This window comes from Acinonyx jubatus, chromosome E1 (genome assembly GCF_027475565.1).
Source record: "Acinonyx jubatus isolate Ajub_Pintada_27869175 chromosome E1, VMU_Ajub_asm_v1.0, whole genome shotgun sequence".
Classification (NCBI taxonomy): domain Eukaryota; kingdom Metazoa; phylum Chordata; class Mammalia; order Carnivora; family Felidae; genus Acinonyx; species Acinonyx jubatus.
The window spans coordinates 2,349,943-2,372,403 of record NC_069397.1 but is presented as its reverse complement, the minus strand read 5'-3'; the positions used below and the strand labels follow the sequence as shown (position 1 = coordinate 2,372,403).

At 53.9% G+C, this 22,461-nt stretch overlaps 3 protein-coding genes across 4 annotated transcripts; 2 read left to right on the top strand and 1 right to left on the bottom strand.

Annotated features, from left to right (window-relative positions):
• Nucleotides 1–1,071: 1,071 nt before the first annotated feature.
• FXR2 (FMR1 autosomal homolog 2) lies at nucleotides 1,072–15,709 on the top strand. Its single transcript, XM_027047345.2, has 17 exons — nucleotides 1,072–1,520; nucleotides 7,278–7,330; nucleotides 7,674–7,767; nucleotides 8,176–8,247; nucleotides 8,366–8,514; nucleotides 8,748–8,841; nucleotides 9,326–9,442; nucleotides 11,866–12,036; nucleotides 12,234–12,312; nucleotides 12,639–12,748; nucleotides 12,974–13,060; nucleotides 13,371–13,593; nucleotides 13,762–13,959; nucleotides 14,052–14,252; nucleotides 14,349–14,444; nucleotides 14,597–14,697; nucleotides 15,011–15,709. Exons 1-17 carry the CDS (start codon nucleotides 1,440–1,442, stop codon nucleotides 15,104–15,106), a joined length of 2,022 nt encoding a protein of 673 aa, XP_026903146.1. The 5' UTR covers nucleotides 1,072–1,439; the 3' UTR covers nucleotides 15,107–15,709.
• Nucleotides 15,710–16,730: 1,021 nt separating this feature from the next.
• SOX15 (SRY-box transcription factor 15) lies at nucleotides 16,731–18,742 on the top strand. Of its 2 annotated transcripts, XR_008294443.1 has the most exons (3): nucleotides 16,731–17,753; nucleotides 18,054–18,247; nucleotides 18,380–18,510. XR_008294443.1 is itself a non-coding variant. In XM_027047355.2 (2 exons), the coding sequence occupies exons 1-2, from the start codon at nucleotides 17,221–17,223 to the stop codon at nucleotides 18,546–18,548; spliced, it is 702 nt and encodes a 233-aa protein (XP_026903156.1). In that variant the 5' UTR covers nucleotides 16,756–17,220; the 3' UTR covers nucleotides 18,549–18,742. The 2 variants fall into 2 exon arrangements, 1 of the variants encoding a protein (XP_026903156.1); XM_027047355.2 differs by lacking the exon at nucleotides 18,054–18,247 and having other exon boundaries at nucleotides 16,756–17,753; nucleotides 18,380–18,742.
• MPDU1 (mannose-P-dolichol utilization defect 1) lies at nucleotides 18,739–21,893 on the bottom strand. Its single transcript, XM_015069475.3, has 7 exons — nucleotides 21,735–21,893; nucleotides 20,710–20,775; nucleotides 20,393–20,525; nucleotides 19,982–20,067; nucleotides 19,739–19,857; nucleotides 19,539–19,649; nucleotides 18,739–19,440 (listed from the first exon to the last, which is right to left on the bottom strand). Exons 1-7 carry the CDS (start codon nucleotides 21,835–21,837, stop codon nucleotides 19,318–19,320), a joined length of 741 nt encoding a protein of 246 aa, XP_014924961.1. The 5' UTR covers nucleotides 21,838–21,893; the 3' UTR covers nucleotides 18,739–19,317.
• Between the last annotated feature and the right edge of the window lie 568 nt (nucleotides 21,894–22,461).

The following is a 22,461-nucleotide window of genomic DNA, read 5'->3' as shown; positions in this document are numbered from 1 at the left end:
GAAGAACAACTTTTCATGGTCTCATTGGGATTCCCTCTCTACCTAGTCCTTATCTCTATCAAGACGTCAGTGGAACCCGATGCACTTATTTGTTAATTTGTTTAAACTTGTCAGTCCCTTCCCCAATGTATTATAAAATCGTTATTGGGGGGGGGGGGCACTACTACATCTCGTCTTTGTATCCCTGGCACTTATTAAGGCTGTTGGAACACAGTGAGGTCGATATAAACACTTGCTAACGGATCAAATGCACAACACGTGATCCTAATTTCTGTGCTACTTTATTTCTGCAACTAAATTCCCTATCTCAGTTCAAGAATCCGGAGTTTTCCCTCTACTACCCTTACTCCGTAACATTTTTTCCTATTTTGAACATGCTCAGCATTTGGATACCAAATCTTGTGCTAATCTAAGTTGCCTTCGCTTTTTGGTACTGCCTTGAAATTAACCTTTCATTATATGCATGATCGGAATCTTCTCCAGGTAAGAACGCGACTCTTCAATCTACAGCACAGAGTCACACACGCTCCCAGGAGTCGATACGTGCTTGTGGACGATTAAGCACAGCGCACGCGCACCAGGCCTTTTTTTTTTTTTTTTTTTTTTCCTTTGACTCCTCTTTTTATTTTTTCCTTTGGAGCGTGCGCACCGAGAAAGACAAAGGTGGGGAAAGTGACCAAGCAGTCATTCAGGCGCATGCCCATCCCTCACTTGCCCCAGCCCCGGGAAGCTCACAGCGGCGAGGTGGGTGTGGCCTGCCCAGGAGCAGCAGAAATCCAATCCGACTGAGTGGGCTCGGCCCCTCCCTCCGCACGATTGGTTAGTTATCAGTGTTGTGGGGCGGGGAAAGGAAGAGATGTGGGCGGTGGAGTGGGGCGGGGGGGGGTGGCGAAGAAAGAGAGCCGTCTGGCTCTGCGCAGGCGCAAGGAGGCGACCAGGAGAGGGCGTGAGAGAGCAAAAGGGAGTGTGGAAGCCCTAATGCGCTGGCGAGCGCGAGCTGGGTCGCCAGCCTTGACGCCTGCGCCGTGGCCCTCGGGGCCCCGCGCGCGGCGGGCGGGTGCCCGGTGCGCCTGCGCAGTAGGCGGCGGCGGCAGGGGGAGGTGGAGGCCGTGGAGCGGCAGCGGCAGCAGCGGGTCCCGGGACTGAGGCAGCAGCGGGGGCGGCGGCAGGCGGAAGCTGAGGTGACGAAGGCAGCGGCGGCGGCGGCCGTTTCCCTCACGGTGGCGGAGACCAAGGCGGCGGCGGCGGACGGGGAGCGGCCCGGCCCCGGCCCCCTGCTCGTTGGCTGTGGCAGGGCCGCCGTGGGGCCGGCCCGGCTCCCGCCCCCCGCGGCTCCCCCTCCGGCTCCTCCCCCGGGGAGACGCCGGGGGCCCGGCCCGGCCCGGACTCAGACCGCCGCTGCAGCCGCCGCCGGGGCAGTCGGAGGCGGCGGCGGCGCCATGGGCGGCCTGGCCTCCGGGGGGGACGTGGAGCCGGGACTGCCCGTCGAGGTGCGCGGCTCCAACGGGGCCTTCTACAAGGTGAGGCGGCGCGCCGGCCGGGGACACCGGTCTTCGGCGCCCTCCCCCCAGCCAGGGAGGGGGAGAGTGGGGCGGGATCGCGCCTCTGGAGCGAAGTCCTGGCCCTTCGAACCTTAGACCCACGCTCCCACCCGCAGCCCTCCCGGGGAGACCTCTGGAAGTTCACCCCCTTCCTCCTATTTTTGGTCTCTCTATTAATTACACCTGCTCTTGACCCCGGTCTCGGAGAGAATGAACATCCGTGTTCATTATTGTGCTTGGATCAGCGTCCGCCCCCCGCCCCCCCGCAACGGAGACCCCATTTTCCCCGCTTCTCATCGACTTTTCTTGTTTCCTAGTAGGAGACCTACCTTAGACCTGAATCACATCCCACCCCCCACCCCCCTCTTCCGCACGGTCCAAGCACATGGAGAATTCTCTTTCTTCTTCCCTATTACCCCCTTGGGAAGGCCGTCCCATATTAGATCCTTTTATCTTCCTCACAGAGGCCTCTGCCTCCTGGCCCTGGAAGACTCACCCCACTTTCGTGTTACGTTTCTGCTCCCAACCCAAGGAGAAACGGTCGGAATCCATTTGTGACATTTGCTATCTTTGACCTCGGCAACTCTGGGTTGTGCCGGTCAAGTTCCCTCCTAGCCGTAAGGTGGCATCTTTTCACGAGTCTCTTACCCCACCCCTTTATCCCAAGGCTAGCCGCTCTACGGTTCTACGGGGATGGGGTTCTTTTTGTCATCTCATTTTGACCTCAGATGTCTTGAGATCGTTCTTGTAGGTTCTTCGCATCTCGGCGGGTGCAGGCTTCGTGTTCACCATCTGTAACCTCTGAAGGGGGGAATGTGTGGGGATTTTCCTTAAGGATCTTAAGGGTTTCCACTTCCAGAAGACTTCTTGGCCGACTCTCTCAATTTGGGAATCTGATCCGCCTTCTTTTGGACAAGGGGGTTGTAAAGGGTCCTTGTTTGGTTCCTTACAACTCCTTTTACTACCACCTTCTTTATTCCGAATCCATTTTCTAGGACTTTTTTTTTTTTTCTTCTTCCCCTCATTTAGATTAAGCCAGAGGGAGACTCCTCTTGCCGCCCAGGAATTTTTCTTTGTGTGACTGTTGTTATTTTGAGACTCTTTTGGACTTTTGTGCCTGGAATCGCCGCAGAGACTTTTTTGATTTCCCCGCCTTCTTTCATTTTGCCCTGAGGAGCAACAGCAGAGATAGCTTCGTGTAACATCACAGGTCTGGAGAAGGGCCCCCTTTCTTTCACTTCTTTTCGTGCCTTCTCTCCCTTAGTAGATCGCTCCACCTTCGTGCCCTTGGAAATGACTTTCTCCAGCTCTTCTCCTGTGAAGGCGTGTAGGTGGAAAGGGTCTCGAATTTGCCCTTGTAGTGGAAGGCTTCTGCCCCAGCTTCAGGTGATCAGTTCAGTGCAGCCTTTGTTACCCACCCTAAATGCCTGTGCATTTCTGCCTGGCCTCCCTCCCCAGATTTCTTTATAGTCAGTGCCTCTGGCTACTCTTATCTGTCTTAACTTATCCTATCAAGTTCAGTCTTTGGCGTTTTATCTGTGTTCCACTTCTGTGTTCCAGTGTATTCCCCCAGGAACCACCTTATTCCAAGTCTGAAGGAAACTCCCAGAAGATCTCTTCTGTCATCTTTTTGTGCATACTTTTCTAACATGGGACTTTTTCTTCTAGCCTGCCTCCATAGCATTTCTGTTTTCTTTGGCAAAAGTCTCTAATTCCTTTCCGATTCCGATCGAGTACATTTGTCTCTTGTCTCCTTTTTCTTCAAACTTGCGTTACCTTTGTTGAAAGGCCCTTCCTGCTAAGATTTTAGCCCCGTGTTCCCCCACTGTTTTGTCCTTCGTCCTGGTCTGTCCCACTCCTAAACTCTGGGTTCCAAGAAAAGTGATGCTTAGTGTTTGAGATTGAGAGACGACGTTTGCTTTTGTTCTAGGAAGCAGAGGAGCTAAGCATCGCTGGGAAAGATTGGTATCTAGTTCAGATTAACTGCGTGAGACGAATGGGAAGGGAGACGTTTCCCTCTCCACGTGTAAGCGTCAGACCGAAATCTCTCTCTGAGTTTTTCCTTTTTTCCGCTGTGGGCCGTGGCAGTGATGGGCTTGGGAGAATCAGGGAGAGGATATTTTGAAATCAGAGAGTAGAGTCTGCAGTTGAGCTGAAAGCCAGGTGATGTGGGTTTTCTGTTCGGGCCACGTTAGCATTTTGTGCCCCATGGCACAGTTAAGAACAAACAAGTCCGTAAATTCAGACTAATCTTTCTTCAACTTTTCAGTGCCATATAGATACTTAGCCATTCTGACCTTGCTACTGATTTAATATTCATGACTCAGCAAACTTTGGTGTGGGTCAAAGAGTGTTTACCATGTTTCTAGAATTATGAATTTGGGAAGGCCCCTTTCTCCTGTCTTAGAATTGGGTCCTGCTGTTGATCCTCCAAGTTAGGACAGAGGTCGGGTCTGGGCCCTCGCTTCTCCTGTAGCTGTCCCGCCAAGTCTTCTCTTCCGGCTCTTAAGTGTATTTTATTCTCTGAGCTGTACTCTCAGATGAAATGTCTGTTCACCTTTCAGGGCACAGTTATCCAGTTCCCAGGCCTTGCCTGGGTACCCAAATTTCCATTCCTTTCTCAAGAAATTTAGCATCCTCAGCCTCAACCTGTGGTTTTTACCCAGGCCCTGCCTGCTTTTCTCCCAGAAGTCCCTCCTCTCAGAGCCCAGGACTAGGATGGAGGTGAGGGCTAATTGCATACTTTGTAATCTGAGGAAACAAGCATCTAGAAACCTGGGTCACTCTTCTGTCTGGTCCTAGGCCCTATAAGCCAAAGCCACGATATGCCATGGCCGCCGAATTGAGTCATCTTTGCATCTAGTTGGCCTTGTAGAGATTGACTCACCTGCTCCTGCCCTCACCTGCTTATCTTCTTAATGAGCATGGACTGAGCAGAACTGGGAGCTCACCTTCTTCCACTGGTATCTTTGGAGGGAAACAGACCGGTGATGCAGGTGAGAGTAAGGAGCAGAGACTGGGTTGGAATATGAAGTCGAGGAGCAAGCTTGTTTGGGAGAATATTTGAAGGAAAAAGACCCTGGAAGTATAAGAGTGTGTGGCATTTGGTGGAACTGCTGAGTAATGTGTAGAGAAACTCCATTTCTGAGCTCTACGTTTCTGCCTTGGGGATGATGGTAGCTGAAAACACAGGGATTGCTACTTCTGCCTGAGGGCCAACCCTGACATATTGGGGGAGAACTGGATTAGGGCTGTAGGCATATCTTTTGTGGGTGAGTATATCTAGGAGTGGGAACCTCTTCCCAAGGGAGAAGACAAGTGGTTCTCTTCTTCTGTCTCTTCCACTGCCTTGTATCTCATCCCTAAATGTTTTGAGAATAGATCTCGCTCTCACACTGTTTTTCAAGCTTGGAGATAGACGTTTTGGACAAAGAATTGGATAAAGTCAGCAGAAGAGGCCGGTTGAAATGCCTCTAGAAATCCAGACAGACCCTCGTAAAGGGAGAAAAGAAGAGGGAAGCCAGAGATGCAGTGTGAGTGCTTATGGGAGGAGGACCCAAAAGGCAAGAAGGACTTGGGCAAATAACTGAGGGGCAAAACTGTGTCAGAAGAGTTGGCATGGAGAATAGTAGGAGTGGGTATTGATGGAGCTGAATGAAGAGTGGAGAAAACCTGTCTGGGGAGGGGAATGACAGAGAAGAGTAAAGTACAGGTGAGGAAGAGCCCAGGCAGCCCCGGGAGTACTAAGTTCCCTGGACAGTAGGAAGGTGTCATAAGATCTATGCCGAAAGAAGGGAAGGGTGGTCAGCCGGTATCGGTATCGAGAGTGAAATCTGGATTTCGCTTTTCCCACCGTAAGGAAACAGCAGTACAGTAAAATGCGATTGACCAGTTCTTGGAGGTGCGAGGGAGACGAGTCTGCATTTTTGGTATTTTCTCTCCTGAGCTCAGCTTTTGTGCCTAGCTGCAAAGCTCGGGAATAGTTCTTGTGCATTAGCCTTTTGAAACCCCTAATTTTTAAATTTTTATTTAAAAAATTTTTTTGTTAATGTTTTATTTTTGAGAGACAGAGAGACAGCATGAGTGGGGGAGGAGCAGAGACAGAGGGAGACACAGAATCCAACGCAGGCTCCAGGCTCTGAGCTGTCAGCACAGAGCCCGATGCGGGGCTCGAACTTAAGGCCTGTGAGATCATGACCTGAGCCGAAGTTGGATGCCTAACCGACTGAGCCACCCGGGTGCCCCTGAAACCCCTAATTTTTAAAAACAGCTTTATTGAGGTATAAACAGTGAAGTACCTGTATTCAAAATATAGTTTGTTCAAGTTTTGACATACATATATCTGTCTAAATATCTGTATAGATCTATGTCAGATCGTGACCACAATCAAGATATTTCCTTCACTGCCAAAAGTTCCCTGTCAATCATGGATCTGCTTTCTGTCATTAATAAATTAATTTGCACTTCCTGATTTTTGAACTAAAGTGAAAAGGCAATTCAGTAGCGAAAGGGTAGTCTTTTCAACAAAGACTTTTCAAATAACTGGCTATTCATGAATAAAAAATGGTTTTTGATCATATCTCGCACCATATGCAGAATTCAACTCAAAGTGGATCACAAACCTAAATGTAAAATAAACACTATGAAACTTCAGAGGAAGAAATATAAGAAAACCTTGTCGCCTTAGATTAGGCAAAGGTTTCTTAGGAAACTAAAAGCTCAATTCTAAAAGAACAGATTGATCAGTTAGACTTTCAGAGTTAGTCCCTCATTTGGAGTATGTGAAAAATCGAGAGAGAAGGTAGAAAAATGGGGGAACACACAGCCTTGGCCTCTTCAGTGAGGACACAGGCAGTAGGAAGTGGACCAGCTAGTCCGTCATCCCTGTTCCTCTCCCATGTCATGATCTCAAGATTAGGGTTTTCTACGAATTTTATCCTTTTCATATTCATAGCAGTGTATCACGGTCTAGGATTCCAGAATCTCACATCACTTAAGTCACGATTTTTCCTTCTGTAAATTGTGTTCATCGTTTTGAACACCAGTGTTCTGATTATCCACTTAGGACCCAGCCGTGAAGGCACCAAGTTTGCTCAGGTCTCTTGCTGCATCGGGGCGCTAGACCCTTCTCTCTCTTGGCGGATCCTGATGTCCTCTAGGTGTTCCAGGACAGCCTCACACTGTCTCATGGGATATTCTTAGCCCTGCTGAGTGTTGTTGGTATTTTAATTGAACTCTGGCAAGTTGCTCAGCACAACAGGAGACAGACAGATAGGGAGGCCCCTGTGGGAGCCATGCTAGACCATCGCATCGGTTTCCAAGCTGTTCTGTTGGAGGTGGTTTGTCCCCCTTCTATTTAACTTCTGTCTCATCTTATTTGTGGATTTTGCCACTTTTCTTTCCATGCCAGTACCATGTCCTTTGTCTCTATCCCAACATTTCGTACTTTTTCCCCAGTACAGGTTTTTCCGGCCCTATCTTTAGATTGCTTCTGTCCCCATCTAATACTCTAGGTAACGGCCTCTAAATATCTCTGTTCCCTTGATGGCCACAGTGGTGGTAAATTGTCATTTTCTTTCTCTCTTTTCTTTTCTTTTCTTTTCTTTTCTTTTCTTTTCTTTTCTTTTCTTTTCTTTTCTTTTCTTTCTTTCTTTCTTTTTCTTCCTTTCCTTTCCTTTCCTTTCTTTCTTCTTTCTTTTCTTTCTTTCATCTAATTTGTCCTAAAATCCATTCTAGGGCTTTGTGAAGGATGTCCATGAAGACTCTGTCACCATCTTCTTTGAAAACAAGTAAGACCTTGGGAATAGAGAATGCAGCATACTGGGTCCTAGAAGGAGAGTGGAGAAGAAGGGGTGGCTGAGTCCTATGAGGCCTGTAATAGGTGGGAGAGAGCCAGGGCTTTGGGAGAGGGGCGGTCAACTTCTGTGGATCCCAGGTGAGGGTGGGGGACATTTGACCTAGTATTTAGGTGCTAGCAAGTGACAGAAGACACCAGTATGGAGGAGGACCTGGAATTTAGCCTCTGATCACCAGAGAAGGTGGCAATTGCCCAGAAGAGGCCATAACCTCCTCCTGAAAAAACGGGCAACCACATTGGCCCGAATGGCTTTCATGTCACGGTTTCCCTTGCAGCTGGCAGAGTGAGAGACAGATTCCCTTTGGGGACGTCCGGCTACCGCCTCCAGCTGACTATAATAAAGAGATCACAGAAGGGGATGAGGTTGAGGTAAGGGCCACGGGGCCCACCCTTTCTAGATGTCACTTTTCCCAGGATTCTGCCATCTTCCTTGCCCTGATACTAGTACCCTAGGCTCCTCACTGCTTGGTTCACTCTCCTTCCCTCTCCATGCTGAGCCGCTACACCCAGCCCGGTGGCCTGTGAAAAAGTGAAATGCACCGGTTCCCTGTCACTGTGTGTCCAACCAGACTCTCAGGGGCCTCCCAGTTTCGAGGAGTCACTTTTCCTCCTCCTATGGTAACGGCACGTAAAATCACAGTCTGATTTTTAGTTTGCTCCTTCCTCTAGTTTCCTTTGTCTTGGCGTAGCGCGCCAGTCAGGTGTCTGAATGCTGCTTCAACTCGTGATGTTTGGGGATGGTCCTCAGTAAGTCTTTTATTTTCAACTTTTCTTCAGGTTTATTCTCGAGCCAACGAACAGGAACCTTGCGGCTGGTGGCTGGCCAGGGTGCGGATGATGAAGGGAGATGTGAGTTGACTCGGAGGCCCTTGGAGAGCTGTTGAGGCAAAGACCGTGGTCACAGAAGGGTGGGAGACAGGTGCTCAGGTCATCCCCAACTTCTCCATTCTTTCTCCCTTTCTGCCAGTTCTATGTCATCGAATATGCTGCCTGTGATGCCACTTACAATGAGATTGTCACCCTGGAGCGGCTCCGGCCAGTCAATCCCAATCCTCTTGCAACCAAAGGCAGCTTCTTCAAAGTGACCATGGCCGTGCCTGAGGATCTGAGAGAGGCGTGAGTTACTGGTGTCGGGAGGGGGCCCCTTGACATTCCTCCTCTGCCCTGATTTCTCCCAGAGCTCTCCATCCTGTCTTCTCCAGAGCCCCTTCTGCTCCCAGTTCCTCTCTTCATCCCTGTTCTCTACTTCAGTCCTTCGTCTTTTCTTGTTTTTGTCATCCCCCCCTCTTCCCTGAGCCTCTGACTGCACTCTGCTCTGTGCCTCTGAGCGCTCTTCTCTTCCTCTGCAGCTGCTCAAATGAAAACGTCCATAAAGAGTTCAAGAAAGCGCTGGGAGCGAACTGCATCTTTCTCAACATCACAAATAGTGAGCTCTTCATTCTGGTGAGTTACTCCACCTGAATTTCACGTAAGCCCTTTTAGCAATTTTTCCTTCTACCTTTTTAACTCCTTTGCAGAAAGGAAGGGGCTCAGAGGTGCTTATATTTACTTGTCAAAGGAGACTTTATTGTTCCTGACCCCCGAGGGCCCAGGTAGCCCACGTTTCCCTAGTTTCCCTCGTGTAGGACCATCATTTATTTTTCTAACCTGTCTATTGTATTGCCATCTGGGCTGGACCCTCCCTTGCGTATTTGGACTCAAGTAGACTGTACGGTTCTCAGCCCTGCTTGCTCCCTAAAATCACTTCCCCTAGGTCCTCAGATAGTAGGCCCTTGTGAGACGGACAATGATTTTTCTCTTCCTTAGCTTCATTTCATACCACCTGTCCTTTTCTAGATATTCAGGCATCCAGATATCCCAGCTCTTGGCTCTCCCCCAGTGTGTATTCAGTCTTTTTTTAAATGACTTTTCCATTGGTTTCTTCCAGTCAACCACAGAGGCTCCCGTGAAGCGGGCGTCCCTGTTGGGTGATATGCATTTTCGAAGCCTGCGCACCAAACTGCTACTCATGTCCCGCAACGAAGAAGCTACCAAACACCTAGAGGTGAGTTCTGGCTCCGCTTTTCCCTGCTGAATGGTATTGTTGTCCTCCCCCTGTCCCACCTGCATCCTTCACTCATGCTCTTGTGTTTACAGAATAGAAAGACTAAGGTCTTTCTGGGCCATTAAACTTGAGTCTACTGTGTTATCCCAGACTCCTCCAGATGGCAGAGCTCCGTCGTGTTATAATAGTACAGTTGTTCTCAAACTTTTTTCTTCACTGTGGGACCTTTTGATCAAGTGAAATTTTACTTGAAAACGCAGTGCATAAAACAGATCAATCAGAGCAGCTCTGTCTAAAAGTAGAAGAGGGGGTGTGGCTTGGACTTCCACCAGCCTCCCCCATATCCCTTCTGGGAATCAAAATGCTTTGCAGGATATATGTGAGAACCATTTGTACGCCGGAAGGACCACTGGACTTGGAATCCCAAGTCTTGTTTTGTCAAATATTGACCTTTGGCAGATCATTTGATTTCTGTGGGCTTTATCTCCATGTGTGATAATGAGGTAGTTAGACTAGAATATTCCTACAAGGTCTTTTCCAGTTCTGATATCTTATGGTCAGATTCTCTTTCCTTAGGCAGTATACTGTCCTAAACAAGCAGGGTGGGTGTGTGTTTCCATTTATCAAGAGAACTGAGCTTTTGGGGAGGCTTTTCTCTGAGCTTGAACAAATTCTGGATCATGCTAATCTTTCACTTTTGCAGGGATGCTACTCAGAGCACTGGCAGTTAAAAATTCACCTTTTCCCCCAGATGATACAAATTCTGTCTGCTCCAGGTCCCAGCGAGCAGATTCTCTGGTGACCGAAAGTAGACTGTTTGACTCTCCTAGGACCTGGGTGTATTGATCAGTGTGGCAAAGTGTGCCGGATACTAAGTTAGCCATATGTGCAAGGTCTTAAGAATAGGAACAGGGCGCCTGGCTAGCTCAGTCAGTAGAGTATCCGACTCGATCTCAGGATTGAGTTCAAGCCCCACGTTGGGCGTGGAGCTTACTCAAAAAAAAAAAAAAAAAAAAAAAATAGGGGGCACCTGGGTGACTCAGTTGGTTAAGCGTCCGACCTGGGCTCAGGTCATGATCTCATAGCTTGTGGATTTGGGCCCTGCATGGAGCTCTCTGCTGACAGTTCGGAGCCTGGAGCCTGCTTTGGATTCTGTGTCTCCCTCTCTATCTGTCCCTCCCCTGCTCACACTCTGTCTTGCTCTCTCTCAAAAATAAATAAAAACATTAAAAGTTAAATTAAAAAAATAGGGGTGCTTGGGTGACTCGGTTAAGCGTCCGACTTTGGCTCAGGTCATGACCCCGAGGTTAGTGGGTTTGAGCCCCACATCGGGCTCTTTGCTCAGCACGGAGCCTGCTTCGAATCCTCTGTCTCCCTCCCTCTCTCTGCCTGTCCCTCATGTGTGCATGCGTGCTCTTCTCTCTCAAAAATAAACATTTAAAAAAAAGAATAGGAGCATGTCTTTGTTTTTGAGAGAATTGCTCTTATTTTTTAGCCTTTTTTTTTTTTTCTAATTGTTTTGAAACATTGCAAAGGAAAAAAATACAAGTGCCCATGTACTCATCAGGCCGTCTAAGAAATAAAACCCTTGGCAAACTTCTCTAGAGGACATTTGTAAATCATTGTAAATCCTCTTCTTCCCTCCCTAATTCTTTTATTTTGAATGCCCAATGTAGTCCCTTTTATTCAGCTTTCTCTTTTTGCCTCAGTGTAAGTCGTTGCCGTAGCACAACCTCATCTGTCGTGGAAGTAGGAAGTAGAATGTCCCTTTTCAGAAATCTTTCTTGTTTGGGGCTTCCTACCTAGGACTCCCTCTTCTAGAACCTTCCCTGTCTTCCTGCCCTGGTACCCAGGTGTCTAAGAGCAGGTTGCGAAATGAGGTCGTGTGGTGGTCCACGGCTCCTTTCCTGCTTTCTCAACCCCTGCTTTCTACTCCACTTGTTGGGTTTTATTTTGGGGGTTGATAATAGTTTGGTTAAGGTAACAGTAGTTCCTTAGCCTTGCATTTACCTTGTGAAAGGTCCTTTCTCACTGACTTTACTTAATCCTCTTGCTAGTCTGGGAATGGGGTAAGTCAGGTGTAATCATTTAGCAGATGACAGAATAGAGACGCAGAGAGCGTGTTTTGTTTAGGATCACATAGCCAGATCATGTTAGAGCCAAATCCAGAACTTTGGCGGCTGCCAGCCAAACTCTGCCCTCATTTACCTCCTCTCCCCGCCAGGCCACTGGCGTCTGCAAGGTAGGAGTGGAATGAAAGATTCCCGAATTCTCTGTGCAGGTCCTGGGGTCAGTGGATCTGGGGTAGTTCTGACTTGTTTCCATACGTTTTTCTCTCATCGAAGTCATGCCGAGCGTCAGGTGCCTGGGACGGGTGTGTGGGGCTCCACCACCAGGGATCCGGCAGCGCCTTTTCCTTTCAGACAAGTAAGCAGCTGGCGGCAGCCTTCCAGGAGGAGTTCACGGTGCGAGAAGACCTGATGGGACTGGCGATTGGGACTCACGGTGCCAACATCCAGCAGGCCCGAAAAGTACCTGGGGTGACCGCCATTGAGTTGGGTGAAGAGACCTGCACTTTCCGCATCTATGGGGAGGTCAGCAAAAGCCAGCTGTTGCTTAGGTGGCTTGGGGGTAGAGAGAAGAAAGGGTGAGGTGGCAAGGAAGCCTGAGTCCTGTCCACCTCCTTCTCTGACTTGGTGGCAGCATGCTTTCCCAAAGGCAGAGGGTGGCAGGAAGAGGATTGAGATCCAGGGCCCCTGTGTGAGTAACTGCTCCCCGCTGCTCTCTGTAGACTCCTGAGGCGTGCCGACAGGCCCGAAGCTACCTGGAGTTTTCTGAGGACTCCGTGCAAGTGCCCAGGAACCTTGTTGGTGAGTTGAGGGTGTGTGCAGATAAAAGAATACAGGTGGGGCTCGGTGTGAGATTCCCTAAAGGGGTTCTAGGCTTGGCGCCTCCCTGCGGACTCCCAGTTTCACAAGGACAGAGCCAGCAGTCTTGTAGGATTGAGGGAAATGGAAGAACAGATTTCCAGGGATCGTAAACTTTTGTCCTGTGAAAACTCACCAGAGATTTAGAAGCAGGAGAATACTTAAACCGAATCCATATATAGAAACTGGAAAACTGTTGATCTGTTTTTACTTTTTTTCTTTTCTGTTGAAAAAAAAAAAAAGGCCTAATTCCTCCTTTACCCATTCAGGCAAAGTGATTGGGAAGAACGGGAAAGTGATCCAGGAGATTGTGGATAAATCTGGTGTGGTGAGGGTTCGCGTAGAAGGTGACAATGACAAGAAGAACCCCAGGGAGGAGGTACGGGGCGTCTGCATCTGGAGATTGGTTTCTAGGAGTAGGTGGGGTTGTTCGCAGAGCCCCTTCTCCGTGGGCCCGGATCTCTAGGGGTGGAGGATGGGGACTTGTGTCCTCCAGAAGATGCAGAGCCCAGAGTGGTCCCACTGGCTGAGCTTCCGGAGGGGCCAGGGTGGACTTACTACTCGCATCGACCCTCCTAACCCTCCCGTCCTCTCTGCCGCGCAGGGCATGGTTCCCTTCATATTTGTTGGCACCCGGGAGAATATCAGTAATGCCCAGGCTCTGCTGGAATATCATCTCTCCTACCTTCAGGTACCCGAGCCGGAAGCCTGGGACGGGAAAGATCTGGGTGTAGGAAGGAGACGAAGGCTACTGGTGGATAAAGTTAGCAGTTGTGACGCCCAGTTTGTATCTTGAGTAGAACAGAAAGCACTGAATGGAGATCTGGGGCTGTAGGGTGGGACCGCAGAATCTTCCTTGCTTAGCCAGTGTCTTCCGTCTTGCATTCCTGAGAGTTTAGGTGTATGGGGACGGTCAGGGCGCAGAAGCCTGAGTGAGGATTGGTCGTTGAGCTCACGTCTGTTCCCCCTTCAGTATCTTTCTCTATCTCCCACCCAACCAGGAGGTGGAGCAGCTTCGCTTGGAGAGGCTGCAGATTGACGAACAGCTTCGCCAGATAGGGCTGGGCTTCCGCCCTCCCGGGAGCGGGCGCGGCAGCGGTGGCAGTGACAAGGCTGGCTATACCACGGATGAGAGCTCCTCCTCTTCCCTCCACACCACCCGAACCTACGGGGGCAGCTATGGGGGCCGGGGCCGCGGCCGGAGGACGGGCGGTCCCGCCTACGGTAAGACGGCTGCGGGAGGTGAACAGCGGTGGGCCTTGGAGAAGCAGGGGTCTGGGCGGAATCTCCAGGGAAGGGCGATGGACACGTTGAAGATGCGGTTGGCGGGGGGACTTGTGAGTGGGAGGGGTGGGGTGAGTGACCCTGACTGAAGCCCGCTGTGTCCTTCAGGCCCCAGCTCAGACCCATCCACAGCTTCTGAGACGGAGTCCGAGAAGAGGGAGGAGCCCAACAGAGCTGGGCCTGGTGACCGGGACCCCCCAACCCGGGGGGAAGAAAGCCGGAGGCGGCCGATTGGGGGCCGGGGTAGGGGGCCCCCACCTGCCCCCCGGCCCACCACAAGATACAACGCTTCGTCTATTAGCTCAGGTACCAGTATCAGACATCTGGGTTCGAGAGCGTAGGCCGAAAGGGAAAATGATGGACACGTGATGACCAGGTTCTCCTCTTCCTGTAACCAGTGCTGAAAGATCCAGACAGTAACCCCTACAGCCTACTGGACACGTCTGAACCAGAGCCCCCGGTTGATTCAGAGCCCGGGGAACCCCCCCCAGCAAGCGCCAGGCGCCGCCGCTCCCGCCGCCGCCGCACAGATGACGACAGGACTGTCATGGACGGAGGCCTGGAATCGGACGGGCCCAGCATGACGGAGAATGGCCTGGGTAAGGGCTCTGCCTGGGGTCTCAAAGAGTTCGAGCTGGGCAGGAACGGAGGTGTGGGAGATGAGGTGCACGGCTTGGTTTTTCTCTGTCCCACAGAAGACGAGTCAAGACCCCAGCGTCGGAACCGGAGCCGCCGTCGCCGTAACCGTGGGAACAGGACCGATGGCTCCATCAGTGGAGACCGGCAGCCAGGTCAGCTCACACTGGGTGCCGGCGTCCTTCCTCGGAGCTGAGAGAACGGGCTGCCTCCCACCGTATGAAAACGGGGGGGTTGGGGTCTGGTGGGTGTCCGGGAGCTGGACACCTGGTTCCTTCTGAAACTCTTGGTCCTCTGCCTTTCCCAGTGACTGTGGCTGACTACATCTCCCGAGCAGAGTCTCAGAGCCGCCAGCGGCCGCCCCTGGAACGCACTAAACCCTCCGAGGACTCTCTTTCAGGACAGAAGGTAGGCGGGCAAGACATCATTCAGCCCACCTCCTTTTCTCTGCTGGGCGGGCACAAGGAATTCACAAAGGAACCTCTTGCTAAATCGCAGAGGAAGCGATGTCCGGAGTCTAGACCGCCGTCTAGAATAGTGGAAAGTTTGAGCAGGACAGAGGGAGGTTTGTTAAGGTGCTTCTGGACTCTTGTAAGAGTTATTAGAGCCTCCGCTCGGGACTAGCCGTTGGGGCGCCAGATGCCACAGCACTAGGATGGTGAGGGATGTCTTACCTGAATTTCTACTGACCATCCTCCCTCCTTTCCCACTTCCTCCCCAGGGCGACTCTGTCAGCAAGCTTCCTAAGGGCCCCTCAGAGAACGGGGAGCTCTCCGCCCCCCTGGAGTTGGGGAGTTTGGTGAATGGGGTTTCATAAAACCTCCAGCCCGCATCCCTCCCTTCTCCATCTCGCTTGCTGCCCAACACCATGGCCTCACAGGCCCGACTGACCTGCGCTGGAGCTGCTCTTATCTAGGGGGGAGGGGGGTGGCACAGCAGCTTGGGTCCCCCCTCAACCTCCAGGAGCTCGTGGAGGGGTGTGTAACAGGGTCATACCCCCCTCCCTCTTGTCCACCCTTACCCCCAGGGTGAGGGGAGCCTCTCTCCTTCCCCATCAGACTGGATGTGCCTTTATCCTCCAATGCCCCGATCTCTCTGAACACCCCCATTCTCCGCCTGCTGGTGCGGGGTGCTCCTTGATCCACCCAGATTTGACAGTTCAGGGGGGCTCCCCTGCTATCCCTCCTCCCATCCTGTACCCCCCATTTCTGGGGCCTCATCACTGTGGAAGACGGGGATAGTAAGGGTATAAGTGGGTGGGAGGCATGGGGAAGGTTTTGGAGTAGAACCAGGGGTGTGTATGAAGGGGGGTGACAAGGTCCCCCAGGGGAGGGGGGACCAACCTTGTCTGGTGGATGAGAAGGCGTATTTATTTTTCACTGTACAGTATTTAAAAAGAGAATAAAAAAATCCAAATGGCTGTGGTTCTCGCGCCTTCCTTGTGCCAAGTTTGGCACATCGGTTTCTCTAGGCTTGACTTGCCCGGGCCCTCATTTCCGTTTTCTCCACACCTGGCTTCTCTAGGGTTCCAAAGATTGTCTACTTCTGGGAATTCCTGACATTCCTAGCTTCTCCAGGCCCTGGTCGCCTTCAAGTCCGGAGGACCGTGGCCTGTGGCTTCTGGCTGCTCCCCTCCCCCAGGGTTGCTGGTAGGAGAGCTGGGCCACTCCTTTACCCTGAGTCACAGCAGGCTAGGTAGGGCTGCTCTGCGCTCGGGCTCCGTTTCTGCTGAGAGCCGAGGCGGCTGTTTAATCCGATTACCTGAGGCCTGGGGCTTGGGCTGGGCCTGGGGCGGGATGGGGAGCAGGGTTCCCTCACGACAGCCTCTGCGACTTAGGTGGCCAGCTCTCTCGCTCCTGCTGGTTCTCTGCTCGGGATGCTGGCTTTTTCTCTGGCATCCACGCTGCTGACTGCTCAGTCCTGGGGGTGGGTTGTCTTGGGGTCCCTGGCTCCCTCCCTTCAGACTCCGGCTTGGAGATACAACAGGCAGTGGAGAAACCACGGTTTGGGGGCTGGAGTTGGGAGGATTGAAGTTTTCTCACCTGGAGAAAGGGGCTGAATCATCACTTGAGCACCTGCTGGGATGACTCAGGAAACAAAAATGGCCTGCCTCCCGACTGCCTTTCTTGCCCCAGGGCCAGGTCAGGGGTTTGGAGGAGCAGTAGGCACTAGAAAAGGGTTTGGGGTAGGGGGTGGGGTGTTCCCAACTTCCTCCAGGCTCAATTGTGACCCTGAGGGCTTTTGATTCTCCTGTGCTTGATCCCATTGTGCCAAAAAATTGACTTTAAATTGCCAAAGCTCAAGAAGGGAGGGGAAGCGGATCAGAGCTACCAGGGGCGGAAGGCTCCACATCTGGGTCTTGGGTGGGGAGGGGGCGTGGTGCCCCAGGGGGAGCGTTGGGGGCTGGGAGGCCCGGGACACCTGGGTTTGCCTAAGGGAGGGGGAACGTTGGCGCCCTTAAGGAGGCGCGGTCTGCTGGGAGGGAGTGGGGAGGAGTCTGGTTAAAAGCTGTTCCCGGCCTGGCCCACCCGCCAGCCACAGACGCTGAGGCCAGGTGAGAGGGGCTGCGGCGATCCGGCCGCGGGACTCCAGGGACCGGGAGCGCGACCGCGGGGCAGCGGGCTGGGTCCGGGACCCCGCGGCTTCAAGGGTCGGAGAGGACATCCCCTCCCCTGCGGGGTACGGGGCAGCGGATTTAGCGCCTGGCTCTCCAGAGGGTGCCTGATTGGTTGGGAGCAGGCGCTCCATTCTAAAGACTCTGAACTTGGGGACGACGTATACTTCTTAAGGCCGTGAGTTTCTCTGGGACGACTCCAGACTAGGGAGACCCTTCCATCATCCGGACACCGGTCCTGGGCATCAGCGTTTCACTTTGGAGGGGAGGGCGTGTAGGACGCCCTCTAAAGCCTTCCCTGCACCCCACCGGCCCCCATGGCGCTTCCGGGCTCTTCACACGACCAGGCCTGGGGCTTGGAGCCGCCCGCTCCCGCTGCTCCTACCAACTCGTCCTCGGGCTGCCAGGAGCGGGAAGGCGCCGGCAGCCCGGTGGTGTCCGGGGGGCTTCCCTTGGAGAAGGTGAAGCGACCCATGAACGCGTTCATGGTGTGGAGCTCCGCGCAGCGCCGCCAGATGGCGCAGCAGAACCCAAAGATGCACAACTCGGAGATCTCCAAGCGCCTGGGCGCGCAGTGGAAGCTGCTGGGCGAGGACGAGAAGCGGCCCTTCGTGGAAGAGGCCAAGCGGCTCCGGGCGCGGCACCTGCGCGACTACCCCGACTACAAGTACCGGCCTCGGCGCAAGACCAAGAGCGCGGCCGCCGGGCCGCCCCACTTTGGCCAGGGAGGCGGCGGCGTGGCTGGCGGCGGGCCGGTCTGGGGTCCCGGGTACGCGACCACGCAGGGGAGCAGAGGCTTTGGGTACCAGCCGCCCAACTACTCGACAGCTTACCTGCCTGCCGGTTACGGGTGAGTGCCTGGGACGCGCGGTGAGGGACGGGCAGGGGCCCCGAGTACGCCCCGTGCAGAGGTCGTTCCCAGGAGAGACCGGGGGCACACCCACCCACCCCACCCCCAGTGCCCCGTGAAGCCTGGGCCGGGAGCGCCCTGGTGGCCCAGGTTTCCCTGAAAGATGTTTCCATCCTGGCCCGATAGGGGCAGCCCCGCAGGACATCCCCCCCTCCCCCGGACGTGATCACGTTCTAGTTACCTGAATTTCCCGTTTCCTCCCCGCTTCTGGCCCTCCCGTGACCCGGCTTCCTCTCCCAGCCCGCGGGGCAAGGAGAGGCCAGGCCCAACTCTGCCCCTTCCTGGCCTGCTGCCCCGAAAGAGGAAAACAGGCGCAGCACGCAAGCCGGCTCCGGAGCGTGCCCCGACACGGCCGCTGCACTGCTCTTAAGCCATGCTGGGCTCTGGTTCTGAACCCGCGGTACCCGGTGGGGCCCGGAGAGCCAGGGAGAGGGGTACGTGGGTGACAGGTTCTGCCTCCGTTGGCTAGAGCGGAGGCGCCCCGCCCCCAATTGTGAGCTGGGGGGCCCTGCTGGCCCCTCCCAACCCAGGAACGCACTCTCTAACCCCAGTGTCTCTCTTTGCAGCTCTTCCCACTGCAAACCAGAGGCCTCGTCGCCGTGCTCCCTCCCTCAGAGTAACCCGAGGCTCCAGGGTGAGCTGCTCCCCCACTACAGCCCCTACCTACCCCCAGGCTCCCCCACTGCGTACAACCCTCCCCTGTCAGGGACCCCCATGCCCCTGACCCACCTCTAACTCTCATGAACATGGACCTCCCAGGAACGGCTTCACTCTCCTTTTTCACCCAGAACCTCCCACCCCAGGCTGCAAACCCTTCTTTAGAACCCTGTTGGCCCACAGTTCAGAAGCCTGTGCTGCGGTTCCCTCTCCCTGCCCCCAAAATACAACACATGATTTTTTTTAGGACAAACACAGTTTTTATGATTAAACCAGGTCTCTGAGTCTTTATTGCCCCATTTCTGTTCCCCTTCACTGCAGCAGGAACCAGCAGCCTCCACTCCCTTCCGCCTGGACCTGCCAGAGCAGGAACCTCCTCACCCCACCCTGGGGCCCTGCCTGAGTCATTCTCGTCCCCCTTCCCCACCCCCTACCCAGCACTGGGGTCCTGGAGACCGTGCCAACCAGGTTCAGGGAGGGAGGCGGCCGCAAACCCCTAGTTCCTTCCACTGCCCAGACTCTGTCCTCTAGGCCATCAGGGAAGTAGGGAGATGGGGAGGACAGGGCCGACTTTGGCCCCAGGATACCTGAGTGGGAGGAATCTCAGCCAAAATAAATGAACCGGTAGTACATGCACGGGACAGCGGGCAGGAACTGCCAAACATCAGCCTGGGAATCCCTACCCCTTCTAAGGATCTGCAGTTCCGCTAAAACTGGCTCAGAATTTTACAATTGCAGTGGAATGAATGATTAAAAGTCACACCAGCGGACTGGTTCGGATGAGAACGACCCCAAGGGTTGGTGGGTGGATGGAAACGTGGAGCGGACTCCAGTAGCCGGCTCATCCCTACTGCTTTTTCTTCTTGATGGGGGCCTTGACGTTCCAGTAATAGATGAGCTGGGAAGCAATTAGGCCGTTGCAGAGGGAAGAGACCACGAAGGTTCCAGCCATGAGGGGGTCTCCGGTCTCCTAGGTGAGAGAGACAGCCGGGGTCACTTGAGCAGTCCTCCCTGGAGAGCCAGGAGACCAGGTTTTAGTGCCCTCTAGAGGGCAGAAGGTGCACTCACCTGTACGGAGGTGAAGATTCTGGCCAAGGAGCCCCCAAAGAGCAGAAAGACCGTGACAGCGGAGAGCTGGCCTGTGTGCCCGTTCCGGTAGTTAGTGGCTGCCTGGAGCAGCTAGGGGGGAAATTGGGACTCGGTTCTGTCATCTGAACTCTTACCATGCTCACCCCATGCAATATCCTTCTCTCGCTCCTGGTACTCACCCTCCCCCCTACTACAGCAGGCACGTTGGAGGCCTGGAGCAGGGTGACCACAGACAGGGGCGTCAGTGGTGACAGCAGGACCAGCAGGACCAGTGCATAGCACAGTAGGAAAGTGACACCTGGGGGTCGGGGAGATAAGGAGTCCCGATCAACCTCTCCAGTGCTCTGGCTTCCTTCCCCAAGCGCGAGTTCCCGGCAGGGCCCCCAAGAGCCACACTCTGCTCTTGGGTAAATCCCCAGCACCTTTCGCAGTCTGTCCTCTGTAGTGCAGGACCAGGAAGCAGATGGTGACTGTCTGGAGCATCAGGAACAGGGCTTCACCCCAAGAGCTGCGGAGTCAAGAGTTGGGAAGAAGAAAGGCGGGCCTGGAAAGAGGCAGGGAGAGCCTCCATGGCCCGTCCATCTGGGGACACACTTCTGATCGCTCCCTGTCCTCCACAGCCCTACTGGTTTCCAAACAGCCCCCACCCGACTGACTCAGTCCAGATCCCGGGCATTCTTGGGAGGCTCACCTCCCTCTCATCACGGCCACAAACAATGGCCAGATTTCCAGGAGGAAATCTTAAGGCTTCCTGCCCCTGCATCTGCCTCTCCCCAATGCCCCGCTAGAGTTGTCAGCATTCAGCCTGGGGGGTAAAGGGCAGCCCCCCTCACCTGAAGGGGAAGTTGTTGGTGATGCTGTAGACCATGGTGCCTGTCAACGCCACCAGTTCTAACATCACGGACTGAAGGCTCAACCCTTCGGCACTCTTGGCTCTCAGAATTTTGAAAACCTGGGGCAGTTTTACTAAGAGAAAGGATGAGAAGGGCAGGGATGAGGAGACGACATCCCGTGGGAGTGCAACTCAACAGCTACAGAGTGGCCTGGGAAGCGTGTTAACCCCGGTTCTGGCCAAGGGACCTGCCCAGTTCACAGCCTCTCAGCCCTCCACCCTCATCCCCACAACTGGAAGAGAAGAGAAGATACATACCCAGCAGAGACCCAGCCACAATGCCCAGACCCAGGCCTTTGCTGAGGAGAATCTTGAGACAGGGAACTGAGAAGAGAAAAAGGGGTACATGGAAGGAGGTCCCTGGCCCCCAGGCCAGGGGTAAATAAAGGATTTTCATGCTCCTATGCTTGTCGCTGCTCCTTTAGACCCTGACCTACCCACACAAGGAAGCCCTGGGCTGTATGGCCCTTCCTGCTTCAAATCCTATCACTGTCAGGCAGGTGACTTTCCAAAGCAGCTTATACCGTGCAGATTACAGCTAAACTTCTTGGTCTTCTGACTTCCAAGGCTCTCCATTGCTTCACTGAAAAGCTGAGCAATGCCCAAGGGTCCTCCAAGCCTTTATTCTCCTGAACAACTAGGATCCATTCCAAAGACAGGTCTCCCTGTCCCTCATGCCTGAACCCTCTGTCCCTGGCCCGCATCTTCCGATCCTGGAAGCTCTACCCGCCCAAGGAGCTTGGTTAGCCAAGTGGGAGTCATGACTTCGACCAAATCGTGTCCCAGGAGCGCGGTGGCGGACCAGAAACTGACAAGAACAGACTGGGAAGGCCTCCTAAAGGGTCTGGTGCCTGAGGTGGGCTTTGTGTGCCACTGCCTGACAGACGGAGTAAGAAGGCGGGTTGTTCCAAAAGTAAACCAAGAGCAGAAGCGGAGGGTGGAAGGAGCCTTTGAAACAAGTGTAACTTGGCCCCTGAAAGAATTGTGACCTATTAAAGACTGGAACGATCTGGTCAGATTTTAACTTTGTTTTGTAAAATCTGAGTCCCTCCGTCCGGGACCATCGCTAAAGCGCAAGCCTCACAAAGGAATGGTTCCGCCTTCCTCCCGCCCAAATATGGCGAGCTCCCTCTAAGGAGACCGAGGCACTTCCGGCCCGGTCTGGAGTGACTTCCGCCCAGCGCTGCGGGGCCGCAGTCGCGGCCACCTAACCCGCAGTCACGCCCCGCTTACGGCCGAGGGCGCTCGAGCAGAACTTTGCTAGGATGCCGAATTAAACTCACCGTGAAGCAAGTCCCACTGGACGAAAATTTGGTCGTAGCATTTCTCAGGTAAGAGAAGCGGCACCAGCACTCGTTTGAGCGGGCCGTCCGCCTCGGCCGCCATGTTGCAAAACTAGCTTCCGCCAGTCTCTCCTGGCCGCCATTGACGTACGATGCGCATGCGCGCTCTGGACACTCCGCCCCCTACCTCCCCGCGACTCAGCTGTACCGCCCCCTGTTCCCCGCTTTTTCTTACTCCTCCCCACTTTCTGCAGCGTGAAATAGGTCTCGTCCAGAGACCACGTTTTGGACGCGCCCTCCCTGTTCCAGTTTTGCGGCGTGCTAAGGCTGTGCGCCTGCGCAGTTCCATCTTTAGCGCCTTTGTTTACGCTTCCAATTCGGAGGCCACATTTAGCCTCCTCTCGGCGCCTCCTGCGCGGCGCCATCTTGTCTTCGCCCGGCAGACCTCGCCTTGTTCGAAGTTGAGAGAGAAGGAGCAGGAGTCTGCGAAAGGGCGTTGGGTGGGGGCGGCGTGGCTCCCCGTCTCCTGTGCTCTCGGCGTCTCTAGAAGGAACGGCGCCGGCGGGAGCAGGACGGTCGGCGCCGAAGCTGCGCGCAGGGCCCGTGTCTCTCCCCCGGTTCGCCCGGGCCTCCGAGGCTGGGTGCTTGGGCAGCTGCCGGGCCGGGACCGCGAAGCAGAAGAGGAGGCGGCGGGGAAGGCGATCCCAGGCCCCGCGAGGCTCGGCAC